Below are 19,841 nucleotides of genomic sequence, written 5' to 3' on the forward strand. Positions count from 1 at the left end.
GGGATCATGACCTGAGCTGAAGGCAGAGGCTTTAACCCACTGAGCCACCAGGCGCCCCTCTCCTTTTGATTATGGCTGTCCTAGTGGGTGTGAGGTCGAATCTTATTATGGTTTTGATTTGTTGTGGTTTTGGTATTTCTCTAATGATGTTGAGCATCTTTTCGTGTGCTAATTGGCCATCTGTATATCTTGGGAGAAATATCTATTCAGATCCTTTGCTCATTTTAAAAATTGAGTTATCTTTTTATTATCGCATTGTAAGAGTTCTTCATATATTCTGGATATAAATTCCTTATCGGGTTTATTATTCCAATATTCTTTCCTATTCTGTGGGCTATCTTTTCCTTCTCTTGATAGTATTATTTGCAGCACCAAAGTTTTTAATTTTGATGAAATCTAACATTTATTTTTTTTACTACTGTTTTTGGGATTTTATCTAAGGAACCTTTGCCTAACCCAAAGTCATGAGGATTTATTGCTATATTTTCTTCTAAGAATGTTATAGATTAAGCACTTACATTTGGGTAATCCATTTTGAGTTAATTTTTGTGTATGCTGGGAGGTAGGGGTCTAACTTAATTCTTTCACATGTGGATCTCCAGTTATTCCAATACCACTTATTCTCATTGAATTTTCTTGGCACTTTTATCAAAGATCAACAGACCATAAATATGAAGGTTTATTTCTAGACTCTTAATTCTACTCCCTGATCTATATGCCTATCCTTACATCAGCACTACACAGTTTTGAATACTGTAGTTTTGTAGAAAGTTTTGAAACTGGAAAATGTGAGTTCTTTGTTTTGTTGTTCTTTTTCAAGATTGTTTTGACTGGGGGTGCCTGGGTGGCTTAGTTGGTTGAGTGACTGCTTTCAGCTCAGGTCATGATCCTGGAGTCCAGATCGGGCCAGTGGCAGTGGGGCTCCCTCCTCAGCTGGGGTTCTGCTTCTCCCTCTGCCCTTCCCCTCTCATGCTCTCTCTCTCTGTCACTCTCTCTCTCAAATAAACAAATAAAATCTTCAAGGCAAAAAAAAAAGATTGTTTTGACTGTTCTGGGTCCCTTGAATTTCCGTATGAATTTTAGGGTCATCTTGTCAATTTCTACCAAAAGATAGGTGGGATTTTGGTAGGAATTGCTTTGAATCTGTGTTCTTACTGCAATCTTTTTTTTTTTTTTAAAGATTTTATTTATTTATTTGACAGACAGAGATCACAAGTAGGCAGAGAGGCAGGCAGAGAGAGAGAGGTGGAGGCAGGCTCCCTGCGGAGCAGAGAGCCCGATGCGGGGCTCGATCCCAGGACCCCGGGATCATGACCTGAGCTGAAGGCAGAGGCTTAACCCACTGAGCCACCCAGGCGCCCCAATTCTTATTGCAATCTTAACAATATTATATACCCAATTCCATGAATATGGAATGTCTTTCCATGTATTTAGATCTTTAATTTCAATAGTGTTTTTAATAATGTACACTGTGGCACTTGTTTTGCTCAAGTGATGTTATTGTAAAACAGAATTGTTTTTTAAATTACCTTTAGAAATACAGTTGACTTGTGTATACTGATCTCATGTTATGAACCTTGATAAGCCTGTTTATTTATCCTAATGATTTTTAGTGGTTCCTTGGGACTTTCTATATACATGAGCATGTTATCTGTGAATAGAGATAATTTTGCTTCTTCTTTTCCAAACTGTCTGCCTTTTATTTCTTTTTCTTCCTTAATAACCCTGTCTAGAACCTCCAGTACGGCGTTGAATAGAAGTGATAAGAGTAGATTGACATCCTTTTTTTATTCCTGATATTAGAGGAAGGCATTCAATCTTTCACCATTAAGTATATTAGCTGCCCTTCATCATGAGGAGGTTCCCTTCTGTGCCTACTTTGTTGAATGTTTTTATCATGGAAGAGAGTTGGATTTTGTCAAATGATTTTTTTTGTAACTATTAAGATGATCTTATGGGGTTTGCTCTTTACTCTATCAATATGACGTATTACATTGATTGATTTAAACCAACCTTACATTCTTGGGACAAATCCCACTTAGTCATGGTGTGTCATACATTTTATATGCTGCTCACTTCAGTTTGCTAATTTTTTAAAAGGATTTTACATCTATATTCATAAGGGTGTTCTGTAGTTTTCTTGTGATGTCTTTGGTATTAGCATAAGACTGGCCTCATAGGATGAGTTGGGAAGCATTAGGTCCTCTTCTACTTGTTGGAGGAGTTTATGAAGGACTGATAATTTGTCTTCAAATGTTTGGTAGAATTCATCAGTGAAACTATCTGAGCCTGGGCTTTTCTTTGTAGGAATTTTTTTTTTTTTAAAGATTTTATTTATTTACTTGACAGAGATCACAAGTAGGCAGAGAGACAGGCAGAGAGAGAGAAGAGGAAGCAGGCTCCCCGCTGAGCAGAGAGCCCGATGCGGGGCTCGATCCCAGGACCCCGAGATCATGACCCGAGCCGAAGGCAGAGGCTTAACCCACTGAGCCACCCAGGCGCCCCTTTGTAGGAATTTTTAAAAATTATCAACTTAGTCTTCTTTCTTGATATAGTTCTATTCGGATTTTTTATTTCTTCTTGAGTAGTTTGTATATTGGTAGTCCTGATAGTTTCTCTTCCTTGGAATCTGTCCATTTCATCTAATTTATCTTGTTGTTTGTAATATATATACATTTAAATACACATAGAGTCTGTAGTGCTGTCACCTCTTTCATTCCTAATTTTAGCCAGTTGAGTCTCTTTTTTTCCTTGGTCAGACTCACTAAGGTTTGTTAATTTTATTGATCTTTTCACAAAACCAATTTTTGGTTTTATTGACTTCCTTTATTATTTTCTATTCTCTCCGTTGTTTATTTCTACCCTAATCTTTATTATTTCCTTTTTTCTGTTTGCTTTAGATTTCGTTTGCTCTTCTTTTTCTAGTTTCCTAAGGTGAAAGGTAATGTTATTAATTTGAGATCACTTGCCTTTTGTAATGAAGCTATAAATTTCCCTGTAACTACTACCTTAGCTCCTTCCTGTAAGTTTTGCCATGTTTTGCTTTCATTTTCATCCATCTCTAAGTATTTTCTAATTTCCCTTGTGATTTCTTCTTTAACCCATACATTATTTAGCAGCATGTTATTTAGTTTCTGCATATTTGTGAATTTCTCATATTTCTTTCTCTTACTGCTTTGTACTTGAATTCAATTTTGGTTGGAGAACATACTTCATATGATTTAAATCCTTTGAAAACATAGTGATGCTTTTTTTATGGATAGTGTATGGTCTATCTTGGAGAATGCTCCATGTGCTCTGGAGAAGAAAATGTATTCGATTCCTGTTAAGTGGAGTGCTATATATATAGATAGATATACAGATATATATATCTGTCTTTGAATATATTTATCTGTCTTTGAATATATTTATAATAGTTGCTTTGAAATCTTTGTCTGCTAAGTCAACACCTATTCCCCTCAAAGGAGATTTCTATTGCCTGCTTGTTTTTCCTTGTGTATTTTTTTCTTTGTTGAAAACTGGGCGTTTTAAGTAATATATTGTAGTAACTCTAGATAGTTATTCCCATGCTCCTCTGGGGCTTAATGTTGTTATTTGCGTTTTCACTCATTTGTTTAGTGCTTGACTTGACTAGGTCAGTGAAGTCTGTGACCGACCTCTCAGTGTGTATTCTCTGATGTCACTCTTCAGCAGGGCTGCCTGCAGCATGCACAGTTTCCCTCACAACCCGGGTGTGGGGGCGGGGGGAGTGGGCGTGCGGTCATTGTAGTTTTAGGTAGGCTCTCTTTTATGGTCTCTTTCCCTTATTTCCCTCTAAGCTTTGGTGCACCTGCCTCTATTTGTATCAGACGCAGCTGTTGGTCTTCACTAATTGCCGGCTAATTGTGCTATTGTTCTTAACAATGCCCCAGGGCTCAGGAATAGCTCCACAATCTGATCCTATTAAAGTCTGTCTCCTTTGCAGCCAGTGGTACAATCGCTGAGGCTTATTCTGGCCCTCCAGGCTTTTCTCATCTGCCCCTTTCCCTGATTCTGTCGCTGAAACTTTGGTCTGGTCCACTCTTGCTACTAGTATCGTGGAACCATCAGCTTTCTTCTGATTGCTTACCTCTAAGAAGCATCTATTTCTTGACTCTGTACTCTTATACCTTGACTGCTGAAAGTGTTGACTAAAATGTGATTTCTGTTGTAAAATATCTTCTAATCAGTGAGGAGAGAGAGAGAGAGGTGGGGAGATCGAGAGGGAGGGAGAAGAGGTAGGAAGAGAGAAATAGAATTCATCAATAGCTTGTGCATCCAAAGTATTTAAAAATAGAGAAGTACAAGAGACAACCTATAGCAAGTAGCAAAGGACACCCCGCCTTAGATTCTGAGATCCAAATTCCAAAGACCAAAGGTTAGAACAAGCACTTCTAGGATGGTGAATAAAAAGGATGATGCCAAAGAGATTGGAGTTGCACAAAAAGAAAATTCTGGCCTCTGGAAGCCTAGATAAGTTAGAATTCTAGAGAGAACGGAGTCTTAAGAAAGGGGAGGGAGGAGACTGGGGATCATTATTCTGTAACAGAACTTCCCACCACCCCAATGATATAGACATGTAGGCATCTTGCCGACTCCATGTACATCGCTGGATCTTAGGGTAAAATGGACCAGAATCTCATTCCCATTCTTCTAATAATTTCACTTGTACCCTTACGTTTTTTTCCTCTCAGTTGCTGGTACAAAGTGGGCATGCATACTTTAGTTAGCTAGAGTTGAAATTTCAGAGAAAACCAGATTTCATACTTTATTACTCCATAGCTATGAGCTATGTTATAATAAAGGTCATAGGCTCCTTATTTGTCCCCTACTCACAGAAGTGCATGATTCTTGGCAGAGTGCTATAATTTAAGTTTTATCTTATGTTCACTGATATGTGGGGCATCTACATACTCATAGCTATGTCACTATATAGAGACGAGCGTGATACCCTTCCTTTAGGACCGACTTGCAACAAGAAGACCAGAGAGGCTTAAAAAATAATTTTAATTATTTATTTCCTGAGTGACTCTTTTCTCTTAATTCACTCATTTAACAAGTATTTATTCAACACCTGCCCTGTTATAGACTTTGGAGAATGTCAGTGACCAAAGGTCTGATACCTCCTGAAGTTTACATTCTAGGGGGAGGAGTTAAATAATAATATAACAAAAAGCAAGTCAATTATATAATATGTTAAGTGGGAAGTTCTACAGAAAAAAATTAAAACCAGAACAAGGTTGGGAGAATCAGGAGAACCGGAGGTGGGGGGCGGAGCTGTAATTTTAGATAGGGTGGTCGGCCTCCTCGCACAGGCTCCCGAGAGGGAAATGGTTTGTTCGTAGTCACGTGGCTAGTCACTGAGCCACAGAGGAGGATGGATTCCTGGTCCGCCTTTAACGCCCATGCACCTTTTCCGAAGGGAAATATGACTTCGGAGTGCTGGGGGGGTCTCAAAAACAAAATGAACTGTGTCAGTGTCTGCTTATCCAGGGAGGCAATGAAACAAGGAGTAGACATCTAAAGCAGTTTGGGTTTGGCTGGAAGGTTTGGGTTGAGCACAGCTTTTCAAATGACACTTCCCAAAGCTGGAAGGAGGACACATCACCGGGGGAAAATACAAAAGAAGAGTTACTCTGTAGCTTTAGTGTCTTAGAAATGAAGCATTTAGATACACCTTTTTGGAGCTATTAACTCTCCCCCAAGACATACTTTTGGGAACTGGATTATTCAGAGCTGCTGACAGCCCAGGGCACTTCTTGCTGGATTTAGTTTGGATTTAGGAGGTTTAAAGGCTGAGACACGAATAGATTTTTGTCGACCAGGACCTATAAAAACTGTCATTCAGTAAAACTTTCCCAGTTTTTGGTCTGAAATTTTTCAGGAAAGAATGTTGTGAATAACTGTTCTTTCATGCACTTACCACTCACAAGGCCTTTGCATTTCAGAGGAGAGGATGTAGTTGGAAGGAAAGGGACTTGTCTCTGCAGAGGAATTTGTTTTCACCGACAAAGGATCTCAGGATCAAATCTGTATTATAGCTACAGTCTGGCTCAACAGAGTCAGGTGAATGAGTTCTAGACAGAAAAAAATGCAAACTCATGGAATGGATAATTCTGAAGACATTCATCTCTATAAAACTCATATCCCCTTTGACTTTGAGTCAAAGAAAAATGAATGTTTGCTATATCTTTCTCATTTCATTGATGAGCCAACTAAAGCTCAAATAGGTTCAATGATTTGCCCAACATGACACAGGGGACGCTTGAGGAACTAACTCTTTGGTCAGTGCTTATTCTAGTTTAATAGAGTCCGTCACATACATTGAATTTATGTAAATTTCAACTACATGTATATGACAAAAAGGAGAAAAGTATGTAAAATTGTATTGTCATAAAGCTTATCTATCCCATTGTACATTATCACTTATGTAAAATATTCTCACATCCATATTAGTGTATAAAATCATGTGTAGTGCACATTAAGGGTAATTTAAAAGGTTTTCCAGGGGTAATTTTGGCTATAAATGACGCATTTCATGCGAGAATTTAAAACTAAATCCCCTCTTTATAAAACACCATTCCTTGTGTTCCATGTCTCCGCCTTCCTTATACTAAAGGTCAAATCAGGACCCCCAAACATGAATTCATGGTGTAAGAGCCAGATATGCCAATGCAAGTGTTTGTTTTGTCATAAACACCACCAAGGTAAATGGGCTCCATTTTATTTATTTGTAGGGTAGGATTGTGCCAGTGTTAGAATTCAGTAGGGGAGAAAAGAGAATCCTGGTCTGAATCTTCTTTAGGCGGTTTTAGCTCTCACTGCTGTCAATCATCAAAAATTCCCCAAGTGTCTGGTTCATGCCTGATGGAGGGTTGCTACAGGCTCTGACCAGGTGCTTATTCCAAAGTTCTTCTACCAGTTCTCCGCTTCTCTACACCTCACTGTCTTCTTCCTCACTTATTTCTAGCTCCCCTTCAATATCAGACCTATAAATGGGTGTACAGTCCAGTTTACTGGGACAACCATTTCTGGTTCTCTTGTTAAGACCTGACTTGGACTTGCCCGGGTAACTGCGGAACTTAAAATACATGGTCCTTCAAGCCTGCAGAACAAAAACAAGGAAAAGACAGACTCTTAGAATCATACTCTGTTAGAACTTTGAGATACTTTACAAGTCACCTGGCCCAAACCCCCACTTTTAAAGATCTGAAAACTAAGACTCAGAGAGTTTTCTTGAGGGTGCACAGCTTTAGTGACAAAGTTAGTTTTTCTCACTACTGCTTTAATGCCTGTAGGAATTTAGATAAAGAATTATACGTAGATCAGAACAATGAAAAATATTCTTAGAAACCTGGATCTTCAGTCTTGGGCATGATGTAGGCTGCGTTTTCCTCTTTCAGCCCCAAAAGGAAATGTTATGATAATAAAATACTTGTGGATTTAGGAGGACACATTGTGGAAACCAGTCAGTGGAACTGAGAATGTTTCTATCAACGGGACAAAAAGGGAAGGAGATGACTTAGGAAGTACTCTTGGATGAACACTTGTCTATATTTGTGCTGGGAGAAAGTCTTCCTCATGCTATCTGCTCAACAGGACAAAAACCAGGGCCAAAGCCACAGCTGGGAGACCTACCTTACCTCTTTGAACATATTAAGAACCTCTAATGTGTGTTCTCTGTGGGGAACTGTTTTCTCCTTGGAACATGACAATGTAGCTCTTTTAAGAGAAAAGACCTTGAGGGGCACCTGCATGGCTCAGTCGTTTAAGTGTCTTCCTTCAGCTCAGGTATGATCCCAGGGTCCTGGGATCGAGCCCCACACTGGGCTCCCTCTTCAGCGGGGAGCCTGTTTCTCCCTCTCCCTCTGCTGTTCTCCCCCACTCCCCACTTGTGCTCTGTCACTCTCATTCTCTCTCAAATAAATAAATAAAAATTTTTTAAAAAGAGAAAGAGAAAAGACCTTGGTAGATTCAGCAATTGTGAAACGACCATGATAAGATTTTTAAAGACGGGGCGCCTGGGTGGCTCAGTGGGTTAAGCCTCTGCCTTCAGCTCAGGTCATGATCTCAGGGACTGAGTCCTGCATTGGGCTCTCTGCTCAGCAGCGAGCCTGCTTCCCCCTCTCTCTGTCTACTTGTGATCTCTTTCTCTGTCAAATAAATAAACTCTTAAAAAAAAGATTTTTGAAGACAGACCAAAAATAGCAAGGGCTGACTCTTCGTGATTATGAAGTATGGCTGCACTGGTCATTGGTAATGAGTGGACAGGGATTGCGGTGACTGTGGGCATTACAGGTATTGTGGAAAAGATTCATGGAGGAGATGAGTCCGCACCAAGTTTGAAGGAGGAACGAGGAACAGACTCTGGGATCACTTGGGTTAATACTTCTGGCAAATAAGCTGGCATCTAGAAAGATAGACTCTTGCTTATGAATAGCGGCTTAATCTGGTTTGTTGCCCAAAGGTTGTCGATATTCTGTGGAGTGATCCCAGAGGCAAAAGAGGCTGTTACCCAAACACAAGTCGTGGAGGAGGCTGTTATTTCGGACCAGATATTACCTCCAAGATTCTTAATAAGTTTCAGTTGAAGATGTTGATCAGGTCTCATGAATGTAAGCCCGAAGGGTATGAAATCTGCCATGAAGGGAAGGTAAGCGGACAGTGGTGGTGACAGCATCACACACATCCTCGCCCCAGGCAGTTTTTCTTCCCAGGATGCATCTTACCTAGAGGCTCATGGGAAGGTGACTTCCTCGGGACCAAAACAGGAGGCCACGCTTTGGTACACAGAAACAGGAGACTACGAGGTTCACACAGGTTGTCTGAAGGGGCCTCAGTGTTCCTCACCCGAAGAGCTATTTGGCTTATTTCCCCAATCTTCCCGAATCCCAGGGATAGAAATTCTGACACGCAGCTCTAAGCGCACCCACGGACAGGCTGCCTTCTTTATTAATCAAAAGGCGCCTTTCTGGTGCAGCACGGCGGAGAAGGTACTTACCCTCACAGAGCCTGTCAAAGGCAGCCGTGAGTCCGACTGGCTCTCCTCCACCTTTTGTACTTGCCCTGTGCAGGGCAGAGCCACAAAACCCGCCTCGCTTCTCCTCACTGAGCAGGTGAGCTCTAGCCAGTCGCCCGCTGTGGTCAGTGTAGCTGCGGACCCTAAAGTGGAGCATGTCGTGCTCCTTCCGTGGTGTCTGGTAAGGCTGGAAGAGGGCTGAGGAGCGGGTTTGTCATTCCAGGTTGTCTTGGGATGTCCCTTTTCTACCAGAGAATAACAGTAAATAAAACAGAATACCAAACCATGTGGCATCTCTGTTTCAAGGCTTTCACTTTTCTTAACTCCCATTAGTTCATTTTCAGCTCCTGCTCAGGTTGTGAGATAGAGAAGGCAAGTATTATTTAAGGTTTCTTTGTACTGGTCCCAAGCTCCTGTCCACGACCAGGGTTACCCTGCCATCCCCCTCCATGGCCCCAGGGCTGGTTCCTTCCCAGCAGAGTGGTCCTGGCCACTCTGTATTCGGGCCACTACTTTCTCTGCCCTTGAAGGACTGGTTTTGTGCAGCGCCCCAAGCCGTCTACATCAGTCAACTTGGAGCAAAAGAGAAAGACTGATAGTAGAGGAGTTTTGTTTTGAACACTCAAGTATCACAAGGAAAGAAAGCAAAGGCATTACCAGCTTGGAAAATTAGAATTTGCAAAACCAAGCGTTAAGTAGATTTGTAAGGTACGGAACTGGAATTGTACACAGGATCGCAAGGCTACGCCCTACGGGGGTGAGTGACTGGAAGTTCGTATTCCCGCGAACACTGATTTTGAAGCCTTGTCGCTCTCCAGTGGAATCCCAGAAAATCCTGTCAGACTTGGGTCATTTGTATGGATTTGGAACTTTGCTTTTTGCTTTTTTAGGAATGGAGCTATTTCTGCCTTTACTGAAGGACCTTTTGAGAACTAACTCTACATGAACTGGGCCCTCTTTTTCTTTAATCAGGTTGTTACGGTATTTTCTGCTTCTAATTATTATGAAGAAGGCAGCAATCGAGGAGCTTACATCAAACTGTGTTGTGATTTGACCCCTCGATTTTTCCAGTACCAAGTAACTAGGGCAACGTGCTTGAGGCCTCTCTACCAAAGGTATGTATGCTCCAAGGAGAATTCTGAGCGCTGCTCCTGGTGACCCAGTAGAACCAGCCAGAGTGACTAAGAGCAGCTACGAGAGTGAAGACAACTCCTTACTGGTCACTCATTGGTATAAACACAATAGAATTAGTTCCAGACACCAAGTGGTGAATGCATTCATGTTTGAAACCAAGAGGAGCAATTTTCAATTCATATGTCTCTTTAAGTGGATAAAGCCATTAGTGTCTATGAGCAGCTTCTAATTGAATGTAAAGAAAAGAAGGTCCCCACATCCGCCTGGTCCCATACCCGAAAGCCCTCCCTGTCCCCCGAACAGCCCTGTGTGCTCTTGCCTCTTGGTCGCTTTTCTACCCGGAAGCGTAGAATGACAAGAGTTGAGTGTCTCTCCGTGTGATGGCCTCCATAGCTTATCTTCCTTTTCCCCATTCAATGTGATCTTTTTAAGAAGTTTTTCATTATAAAATGAGTATGTTTGTTGTTAACAAGTGAGGCCAAACAAAGATGTGTACAGAAAATGCTAATGATCTTCTCTCCCCCTCCTTCTTAATGATCCTTTTTCCCAGAGGCAACTGAAATTGATAGCCCAGAGTGGACATTTCTTCCCTTTTCTTGCTCTACAAGAATAAACAAACCATTATGTTCATCAAATTTAAAAAACGTTGAGCACCTCCTGTGTATCACGCACTGTACCAGGCACAGACGATAGAGCAATGAACAAAATAGGCAAAAGTCCTTTCCCTCATCCAGTGCAGATACCAGAGGGGAAGGAGAAAGGCAGTCTGCAACATACATTCTTTTTTTTTTTTTTTACAAAGATAGAATCACACAGCATACTCTACAACTGAATTTTTCTCTAAAGATGATATCATGAACATTACTCCAAGTGAATACATAGTCCTAACTCAATCTTTCTAGTAGATGTGCCGTAAAAATTATAGAGTGACAAAATCTTATTCAACTGATGGCCATCCAGATTGGTTCCAGGGTTTTGCACTTAAAAGCAATGTTGTATGGAACAAATACTTCTCCGTGTGTGTGTGTGTGTGTGTGTGTGTGTGTGTGTGTGTATACATACATTCACACATGCATGCAAACAGCCATAAGTGTTAGTACTTTTTTTACATAAAATTTCAAAATGTGGAGTTTATGGATTTATGATTTTTTAAAATTTTGCTGGATACGCCAAAAGAGTTTTAACAATTAACAATCCAAAAAACAACATACCAACTTTTCCACATCCTTGTTAGTCTCAGATATTACTACACTTCTTGATTTTTGCCAAGCTGTTGGATCAAAATGGTAAATCTCATAGTTTTAATTAGCACTTTTGCCTATCTTATGTTTTTGGACATTGCATTTTTCTCTTCTTTGAATTTCCTATTTGAATTATTCCTCCATTTTACATTGGGTTGTTTGTCATTTTCTGATCAATTTTTAGGAGTTCTTTGTAAATGAGGGATACAGGATTTTTACAGTTACATTGTATATATTTTGTTGGTGTCTTCATTTTGCTTTAGTTCTATGAAATCACATTTTTGTATATAATTTCATCATATCTTTTGGATTTTCATCTTTGTTAGAAGAATGTCTCCACAACAAGTTTATATCATATTATATTTTATTATGTTAGTAAGTTAATCTCAAATTAATTTATTTTAACAGCTTTGTTGAGACATAATTTACATACCATGAAGTTGACCAGTTTAATTCACTGATAGGATATTTATAGAGTTATCGCTATAACCTAGTTTCTTCTTCTTTTCTTTTTTTAAATTTAATTTTTTTCAGTGTTCCAAAATAATCTAGTTTTAAAACATTTGTGCCACCCTAAAAGGACAACTTGAACACATTAGCAGTCATCAGTCACTTCCCCCTATCACAACTCTAGGCAACCAGTAGTCTGCTTTCTCTTTCTGTCTCCATAAATTTTACCTGTTCTGGACATTTCATGTAAATGGGATCACACAATGTGCGGTCTTCTGTGATTGTCTTCTTTCACTAAGCACAATGTTTTTGAGGTTCATTAATGTAACATGTATGAATGCTTCATTCCTTATTATGGCTGAGTAATATTCCATTATATGAATAGACCACATTTTCTTTTTTTTTAAATTAAAAAAATTTTTTTAAGGTTTTAATTCCAGTACAGTGAACACATAGTATCACATTAGCTTCACGTGTACAATATAATGATTTAACAATTCCAGACATCATCCTGTGCTCAGCACAAGTACCCTCCTTCATCCCCATCACCTATTTCACCCATCCTCTCCCACCTACCACCCCTCTGGAAACCATCACTTTGTTCTCTATAGTTCACGGTCTGTTTTTTGGTTTGCCCCCCCCTTTTCCTTTGTTCATTTGTTTTGTTCCTTAAATTTCACGTATGAGTGAAATAATATGGTATTTGTCTTTCTCCGACTGATTTCACTTAGCATAGTACTCTCTAGCTTTATCCATGCTACTGCAAATGGTAAGATTTAATTCTTTTTTATGGCTGGGTAGTATTCCATTGTGTGTATATATCACTGTTCTTTATCTGTTCATCAACTGATGGACACTTGTGTTGCTTCCATATCTTGAGTATTGTAAATAATGCTTCTATAAACATAGGGAGGCATGTATCTCTTTGAATTAGTGTTCTTGTATTCTTTGGGTAAATACCCAGTAGTACGATTGCTGGATTGTAAGGTATTTCTATGTTTAACTTTTTGAAGACCCTCCATACTATTTTCCACAGTGTCTGCTCCAGTTTGCATTCCCACCAACAGTGCGTGAGGGTTCCCGTTTCTCCACATCCTCACCAACACCTGTTGTTTCCTGTGTTGTTGATTTTAGCCATTCTGAAAGTGTGAGGTAATAGCTCATGGTGGTTTGGATTTGCATTTCCCTGATGGTAAGTGATGATGAGCATCTTTTCATGTGCCTGTTGGCCATCTGGATGTTGTCTTTGGAGAAATGTCTGTTCTTGTCTTCTGCCTGTTTTTAAAATTTGATTATTTGTTTTTTTGGATGTTGAGTTTGATAAGTTCTTTATATATTTTGGATATTAACCTTTTGTCGGATATGTTATTTGCGGATATCTTCTCCCATTCCACGGGTTGCCTTTTAGTTTTGTGTATTGTTCCTTTTGCTGTGCAGAAGCTTTTTATTTTGATGTAGTTCCAATAGTTTATTTTTGCTTTTGTGTCCCTTGCCTCAGAAGACCTATCTAGAAAAAGTTGCTATGGCTAATGCCACAGAGGTTACTGCCTGTGCTCTCTCCTAGGATTTTTATTGCTTCAGGTCTCACATTTAGATCTTTATTCCATTTTGAGTTTATTTTTGTGTGTGGTGTAAGAACGTGGTTTCATTCCTTCCACGTAGCTGTCCAGTTTTCCCAAAGCCATTTGTTGAAGACACTCTCTTTTCCTCATTACATATTCTTTCCTGCTTTGTTGAAGATTAATTGACCATATAACTGTGAGTTTATTTCTGGGTTTTCTATTCTGTTCCATTGATCTCAGTGTCTACTTTTGTGCCAGTAACATATTGTTTTGATTACTACAGCTTTGTAATATAACTTGAAGTCTGGAATTGCGATAATGCCAGTTATATTTTTATTCTTCAAGATTGCTTTGGCTTGAATAGTTCACATTTTCTTTGACCATTCATCAGACCATCAATGGAAAGTTGTCTTTTTTCCACTTTTTGGCTATTATGAATAATAATGTTTTGAACATTGGTGGACAGATTTTCTGCATACATATGTTTTCATTTCTCTTGGGTGTATACCTGAAAGTGGAATTGTTAGATTATATGGTAACTCTATTCTTAACATTTTGAGTAACTTGTAAGCTTTTATCCCCAAGGGTCTGCATAATTTTACATTCCCTACCAGCAGTGTATGAGGATTCCAGTTTTTATCCATCCTTGCCAACCCTTATTATGATCTTTTTTATGGTAGCCATTTTAGTGAATGTGAGATAGAATCTTATTGTGGATTTGATTTGCATTTTTCTAATGACCAGTGATATTGAGGGCCTTTGTATGTACTTATTAGACATTTGCTTATCTTCTTTGAAGAAATGTCTATATCAGATCCCTTTTCAACTTTTTTTTTTTAAAGATTTTTATTTATTTATTTGACAGACAGAGATCACAAGTAGGCAGAGAGGTAGGCAGAGAGAGAAGGGGGGGGAGCAGGCTCCCTGCTGAGCAGAGAACCCGATGCGGGGCTTGATCTCAGGACCCTGGGATCATGACCTGAGCTGAAGGCAGAGGCTTTAACCCACTGAGCCATCCAGGTGCCACCTTTTTCGAAGAAGATTTTATTCATTTATTTGAGAGAGAGAGAGAACAAGCAGAGGGAGGGGCAGAAGGAGAGGGAGAACCAGACTTCCTCCCCTGACCAGCAGGGAGCCTAGTGTGGGTATTCAATTACGGGACCCTGGGCTGATGGTGCAAGTCAAAGACAGACACTCAACCAACTGAGCCACCCAATTGCCCCTCCTTTTTCAATTTTTAATTGAGTTATTATTCTTTTTATTATGGTGTTACAAGAATTCTTTATATATCCTATACACATCACTTATTAGATAAATGATTTGCAGATAGTCTCTCTCAATCTGTGGGATATATTTTCCCTTTCCTTATGGTATTATTTGCAGCACAAAATTCTTAATTTTGATGAAATCCAATCTCTCTCTCTCTCTTTTTTTTGCTTGTACTTTTGATGTTGTTATTTAATAAGCCATTGCCTAACTCAAAGGTATGAGGATTTATTCCTATATTGTCTTCTAAGAATTTTATAGATTAAGCTCTTACATTTGGGTATCTGATCCATTTTGAGTTAATCTTTGTATGTGGTGTGAGGTAGGGCTTTAACTTTATTCTTTTACATGTGGCTATCTAGTTGTCCTAGCACTAGCAGTTGGAAAGACTATTATTCTCCCAAGTAATTGTCTTGGCACATTTGTCAAAAGTCAATTGACGATAAAGGTATAGGTTTATTTCTGGTCTTTAAATTGTATTCCATTGATCTGTATCTCTATCCTAATGCAAGTATCACACTGTCTTGATTAGTGCAGCTTTGCAGTAAGTTTTGTAACTGGGAAATGTGAGTTGAACTTTGTTCTTGTTTTTTAAGATTGTGTCAGTTATTCTGGCACCCCAGCATTTCCATATGAATTTTAGAATCAGCTTGTCAACTTCTACAAAAATGCCAGCTGGGATTTTGTTAGGGATTATTTTGAATCTATAGATACATTTGGTGGCCATTGCCATTTTATTTTTATTTTAAAAAGATTTTATTTATTTATTTTGGGAGGGGGAGACACAAAGGGAAAGGGTGAGACAGAATCTTTTTTTTTTTTAAAGATTTTATTTATTTATTTGACAGAGAGAGATCACAAGTAGACAGAGAGGCAGGTAGAGAGAGAGAGAGAGGGAAGCAGGCTCCCTGCCGAGCAGAGAGCCCGACGCGGGACTTGATCCCAGGACCCTGAGATCACGACCTGAGCCAAAGGCAGTGGCTTAACCCACTGAGCCACCCAGGCACCCCGGTGAGACAGAATCTTAAACAGACTCCCTGCTGGGCACAGAGCCCAATATGGGGCTCAGTTTCTCAACCCTGAGATCATGACCCTGAGATCATGACCTGAGCCAAAACCAAGAGTCAGATGCTTAACCAACCAAGCCACCCAGGCACCCCTGGTTATTGCCATTTTTTAAAAAAGATTTTGTTTATTTATTTGACAGAGACACAGTGAGAGAGGGAACACAAGCAGGGGGAGAGGGAGAAGCAGGCTTCCCGCTGAGCAGGGAGCCAAATGTGGGGCTTGATCCCAGGACCCTGGGATCATGACCTGAGCCTAAGACAGATGCTTAACTGTCTGAGCCACCCAGGCACCCCTGGTTATTGTCATTTTAACTATTAGGTCTTTGAGTCCATGAGCATGTAATATTGTTCTATTTATTTAGCTCTTTAATTTCCTTGAAGAAAGTTTTGGTTTCTCTGTGTAAAAATCTTGAATTTCTTTGTTAAATTCATTTCTGAGTATTTTATTCTTTGTGGTGCTATAGAAAGTAGAATTGCTTTCTTAATTTACATTTTTGGATTGTTCATTTCTAGCATATAGAAATACAATTGTTTTTTGTATGCTGTGCAATCTTGATTAACTTGTTTATTCTAATAGTTTTTAGTAGGTTCCTTGGGATTTTTTATATACAAAATCATACTATTTCTGAATGAAAATAGTTTCCCTTCTTTTCCAATCTGGATGCCTTTTACTTCTATTTCTTGTTTAATTGTCCTGGCTACCCTCTAGAGTCATGTTGACTAGAAGTGGTGAAAGCAGATATCCTTACTTTGTTCCTGTTCATAAAAGGGACACATTCAATCTTTCACCATTAAGTATATCAGCCATGTGTTTTATGTAGATGCCTCTCATCAGATTGAGGAAGTTCCCTTCTATGCCAAATTTATTGAGTGTTTTTATCACAAAAGAGTGTTAGAGTTTGTCAAATGCTTTTTCTGTATCTATTGAGAAGATCATGTGGTTTTTGTTCCTTTTTTTAAAATTAATATGATATTTTAAAAATTTCGGATATTAAACAGACCTTGATTCCTGGGATAAATCCCACTTGTTCATGGCATATAATCCTTTTTATACATTGCTGGATACAGTTTGCTGGTATTTTATTGAGGATTTTCCATCTATATTCTTTTTTTTTTTTTAATTAAAAATTTTTTTCAAGTAATCTCTGTATCCAACATGGGACTCAAACTCACAACCCTGAAATCAAGAATTGTGTGCTCTACTGACTGAGCCAGCCAGATGCCCCTCCATCTATATTCATAAGAGGCGTTATAGTGATGTGTGGTTTTCTTGTGATCTTTGGTTTTGGTGCCAGGATAAAATATTGGCTTCGTACAATAATGTAGGTATATATAACAAGATGGGTAGTATGCTCAATACTTTTTTTGAGGAGTTTGTGTGATTGGTATTAATTTTTCTTTAAATGTTTGGTAGATTTCACCAGTGAAGCCATCTCATCCTGAGCTTTTCTTCATAAGAACTTGTTTGATTACTTATTCAATCTTTTTATCTGTTCTAAGTCTGTTCAGGTTTTCTATTTCTTCTTAGTCATTTTGGTAGTTTGTATCTTTATAGGAATTTGTCCATTTCTTCTGGATTATCTAATTTGTTGGTGTATAATTGCTTATAGTATTCCCTCATAACCTTTTATTTCTGTGAGGTCAATTGTGATGACCCCTCTTGCATGCTTGATTTTAGAAATTTGAGTCCTTCATCCTTTTTTTCTTGGCCAGTCTAGCTAAAGTTCTGTCAATTTTATTGATCTTTTTGGAAGAACCAATTTTTGGCTTCGTTGATTTTCTCTATTGTTTTTCTGTTTTCTATTTCATTTACAGGCACACCTCAGAGATACTGAAGGTTCAGTTTCAGTCCACTGTAATAAAGCAAATCTTAACAATAAAGCAAGTCAGGAGAACTTGTCAATTTCCTAGTGCATATAAAAGTTATGTTTGCATTATACTGTAGTCTGTTAAGTGTGCAGTAGCATATCTAAAAAACAACGTATATACTTTAATTTTAAACTACTCTATTGTTAAAAAAATGGTAGTCATCATCTAACTTTCAGCTCGCTGTAATCTTGCTGGTGGAAGGTCTTGCCTCCACCTTGATGGCTGCTGACTGATCAAGGTGATGGTTGGTGAACACTGGGGCAGCTACAGCAATTCCTTAACATAAGACAACAATGAAATTTGCTAGATTGATTGGCTGTTCCTTTCATGAACAATTTCTCTGTAGCATGTGATGCTGTTTGACAGCATTTTGCCCCCAGTAACTTCTTTCAGAATTGGAGTCAGTCCTCTCAAACCCTGCTGCTGCTTTATCAACTAAATGTATATTCTATTTTAAATCCTTTGTTGTCATTTCAATAATCTTCACAGCATCTTCACCAGGAGTAGATTCATCTCAAGACACCACTTTCTTTGCTCATCCATAAGAAGCAACAAAATTTTACCCTGAGATGGCAGCACTTCTGTCACATCTCCAGGCTCCACTTCTCATTCTAGTGCTCTTGTTTCCAACACATCTGCAGTGACTTCTGTCACTGAAGTCTTGAACCCCTCAAAGTCATCCATGCGGTTTGGAGTCAACTTCTTCCAAACTCCTGTTAATGTTGATACTTGACCTCTTCCAACGAATCACACATGTTCTTAATGGCATCTAGAATGGCGAATCCGTTTCAGAAGCTTTTCAAATTATTTTACCTGGATCAATCAGAGGAATCACTATCTATGGCAGCTACGGCCTTATGAAATGTTTTTCTTAAATAATAAGACTTGAAAGTCTAAATTCCTCCTTGATCCATGGGCTGCAGAATGAATGTTGTGTTAGCAGTCCCAGAACCATGAATCTCACTGTCCATCTCCATCAGAGTTCTCAGGTAACGAGGTGTACTGTCGGTGAGCAGTCATATTTTAAAAAGAATCTTTTTCTGAGCAGTAGTCCTCAACAGTGGGCTTAAAATATTCAGTAAACCATGTTGCAAATAGGTGTGGTGTCATTTAGGCTTTGTTGTTCCATTTATAGAGCCCAGGCAGAGTGGATTAAACATAATTCTTGAAGGCCCGAGGATTTTCAGAATGGTGAATAAACATTGCCTTCGACTTCAAGTCACCAGCTACATTAGCCCCTAACAAGAAAGTCAGCCTGTCTTTGGAAGCTTTGAAGCCAGGCAGTGACTTCTCCTCTCTAGCCATGGAAGTCCTAGATGGCATCTTCTTCCGATAGAAGACTGTTTCATGGGCATTGAAAATCTGTTGTTCAGTTGAGCCACCTTCATTCATTATTTTGGCCAGATTTTCTGGATCCCTTGCTGCAACTTCTACTCAGCACTTGCTGCTTCACCTTAAACTTTAATATTATGGAGGTTCCTTAAACCTCATGAACCAACCTTCACTAGTTTCAAACCTTTCTTCTGCAGCTTCTTCATCTCTCTCAGCCTTCATAGAACTGAAGAGAGTTAGGACTTTGCTCTGGATTAGGCTTTGGCCTAAGAGAATATGGTGGCTGGTTTGATCTTCTAACCAGACCACTTAGACTTTCTCCATATCAGCAATAAGGCTGTTCCATTTTCCTATCATTTGGGTTTATTGGGATAACACTTTTAATTTCCTTCAAAATTTTTTTCTTTGCATTAACAACTTGGCTAACTTTTGGGCACAAGAAGATTAGTCTTCAGCCTCTCTTGGCTTTCAACATGCCTTCCTCACTAAGCTTAATCATTTCTAGCTTTTGATTTAATATGAGAGGGGCACCTGGCTGCCTCAGTCAGAAGAGCATGTGACTCTTGATCTCAGGGTTGTGACTTTGATCCCCACATTGGGTGTAGAGATTACTAAAAATAAATAAATAAATTTAAAAAATAGAAAGTGAGAGACCTTTGATTCCCTTTAACTTGAACATTTAGAGGCCATTGTAGGTTTACTAATTGGTCTAAGTTCAATATTGTTGTGTCTCAGGAAATAGGGAGGCTCAAGGAGAGGGAGAGAGATGAAGGAATGACTGGTCAGTAGAGTAGTCAGAACAGATACAATATCAATTAAGTTGGCTGTCCTATGTGGGCATAGTTTGTGGCACCCCAAAACAATTACAATACTAATATTAAAG

General features: G+C 39.1%; 1 protein-coding gene across 1 annotated transcript in view; it reads left to right on the top strand.

Moving 5' to 3' along the window:
- The window catches only part of LOC111150527 (protein phosphatase with EF-hand domain 1), a 98,066-nt gene that overhangs the window by 65,681 nt on the left and 12,544 nt on the right, over positions 1 to 19,841 (top strand). Inside the window, exons 11-12 of the mRNA XM_022508019.1 lie at positions 8,486 to 8,671; positions 10,010 to 10,152. Coding sequence (XP_022363727.1) covers positions 8,486 to 8,671; positions 10,010 to 10,152 — 329 coding nt within the window. The remainder of the gene's footprint in view (positions 1 to 8,485; positions 8,672 to 10,009; positions 10,153 to 19,841) is intronic.

This window comes from Enhydra lutris, unplaced genomic scaffold (assembly GCF_002288905.1).
Source record: "Enhydra lutris kenyoni isolate GAN:26980312 unplaced genomic scaffold, ASM228890v2 scaffoldscaffold23, whole genome shotgun sequence".
In the NCBI taxonomy this organism is placed as follows: Eukaryota; Metazoa; Chordata; class Mammalia; order Carnivora; family Mustelidae; genus Enhydra; species Enhydra lutris.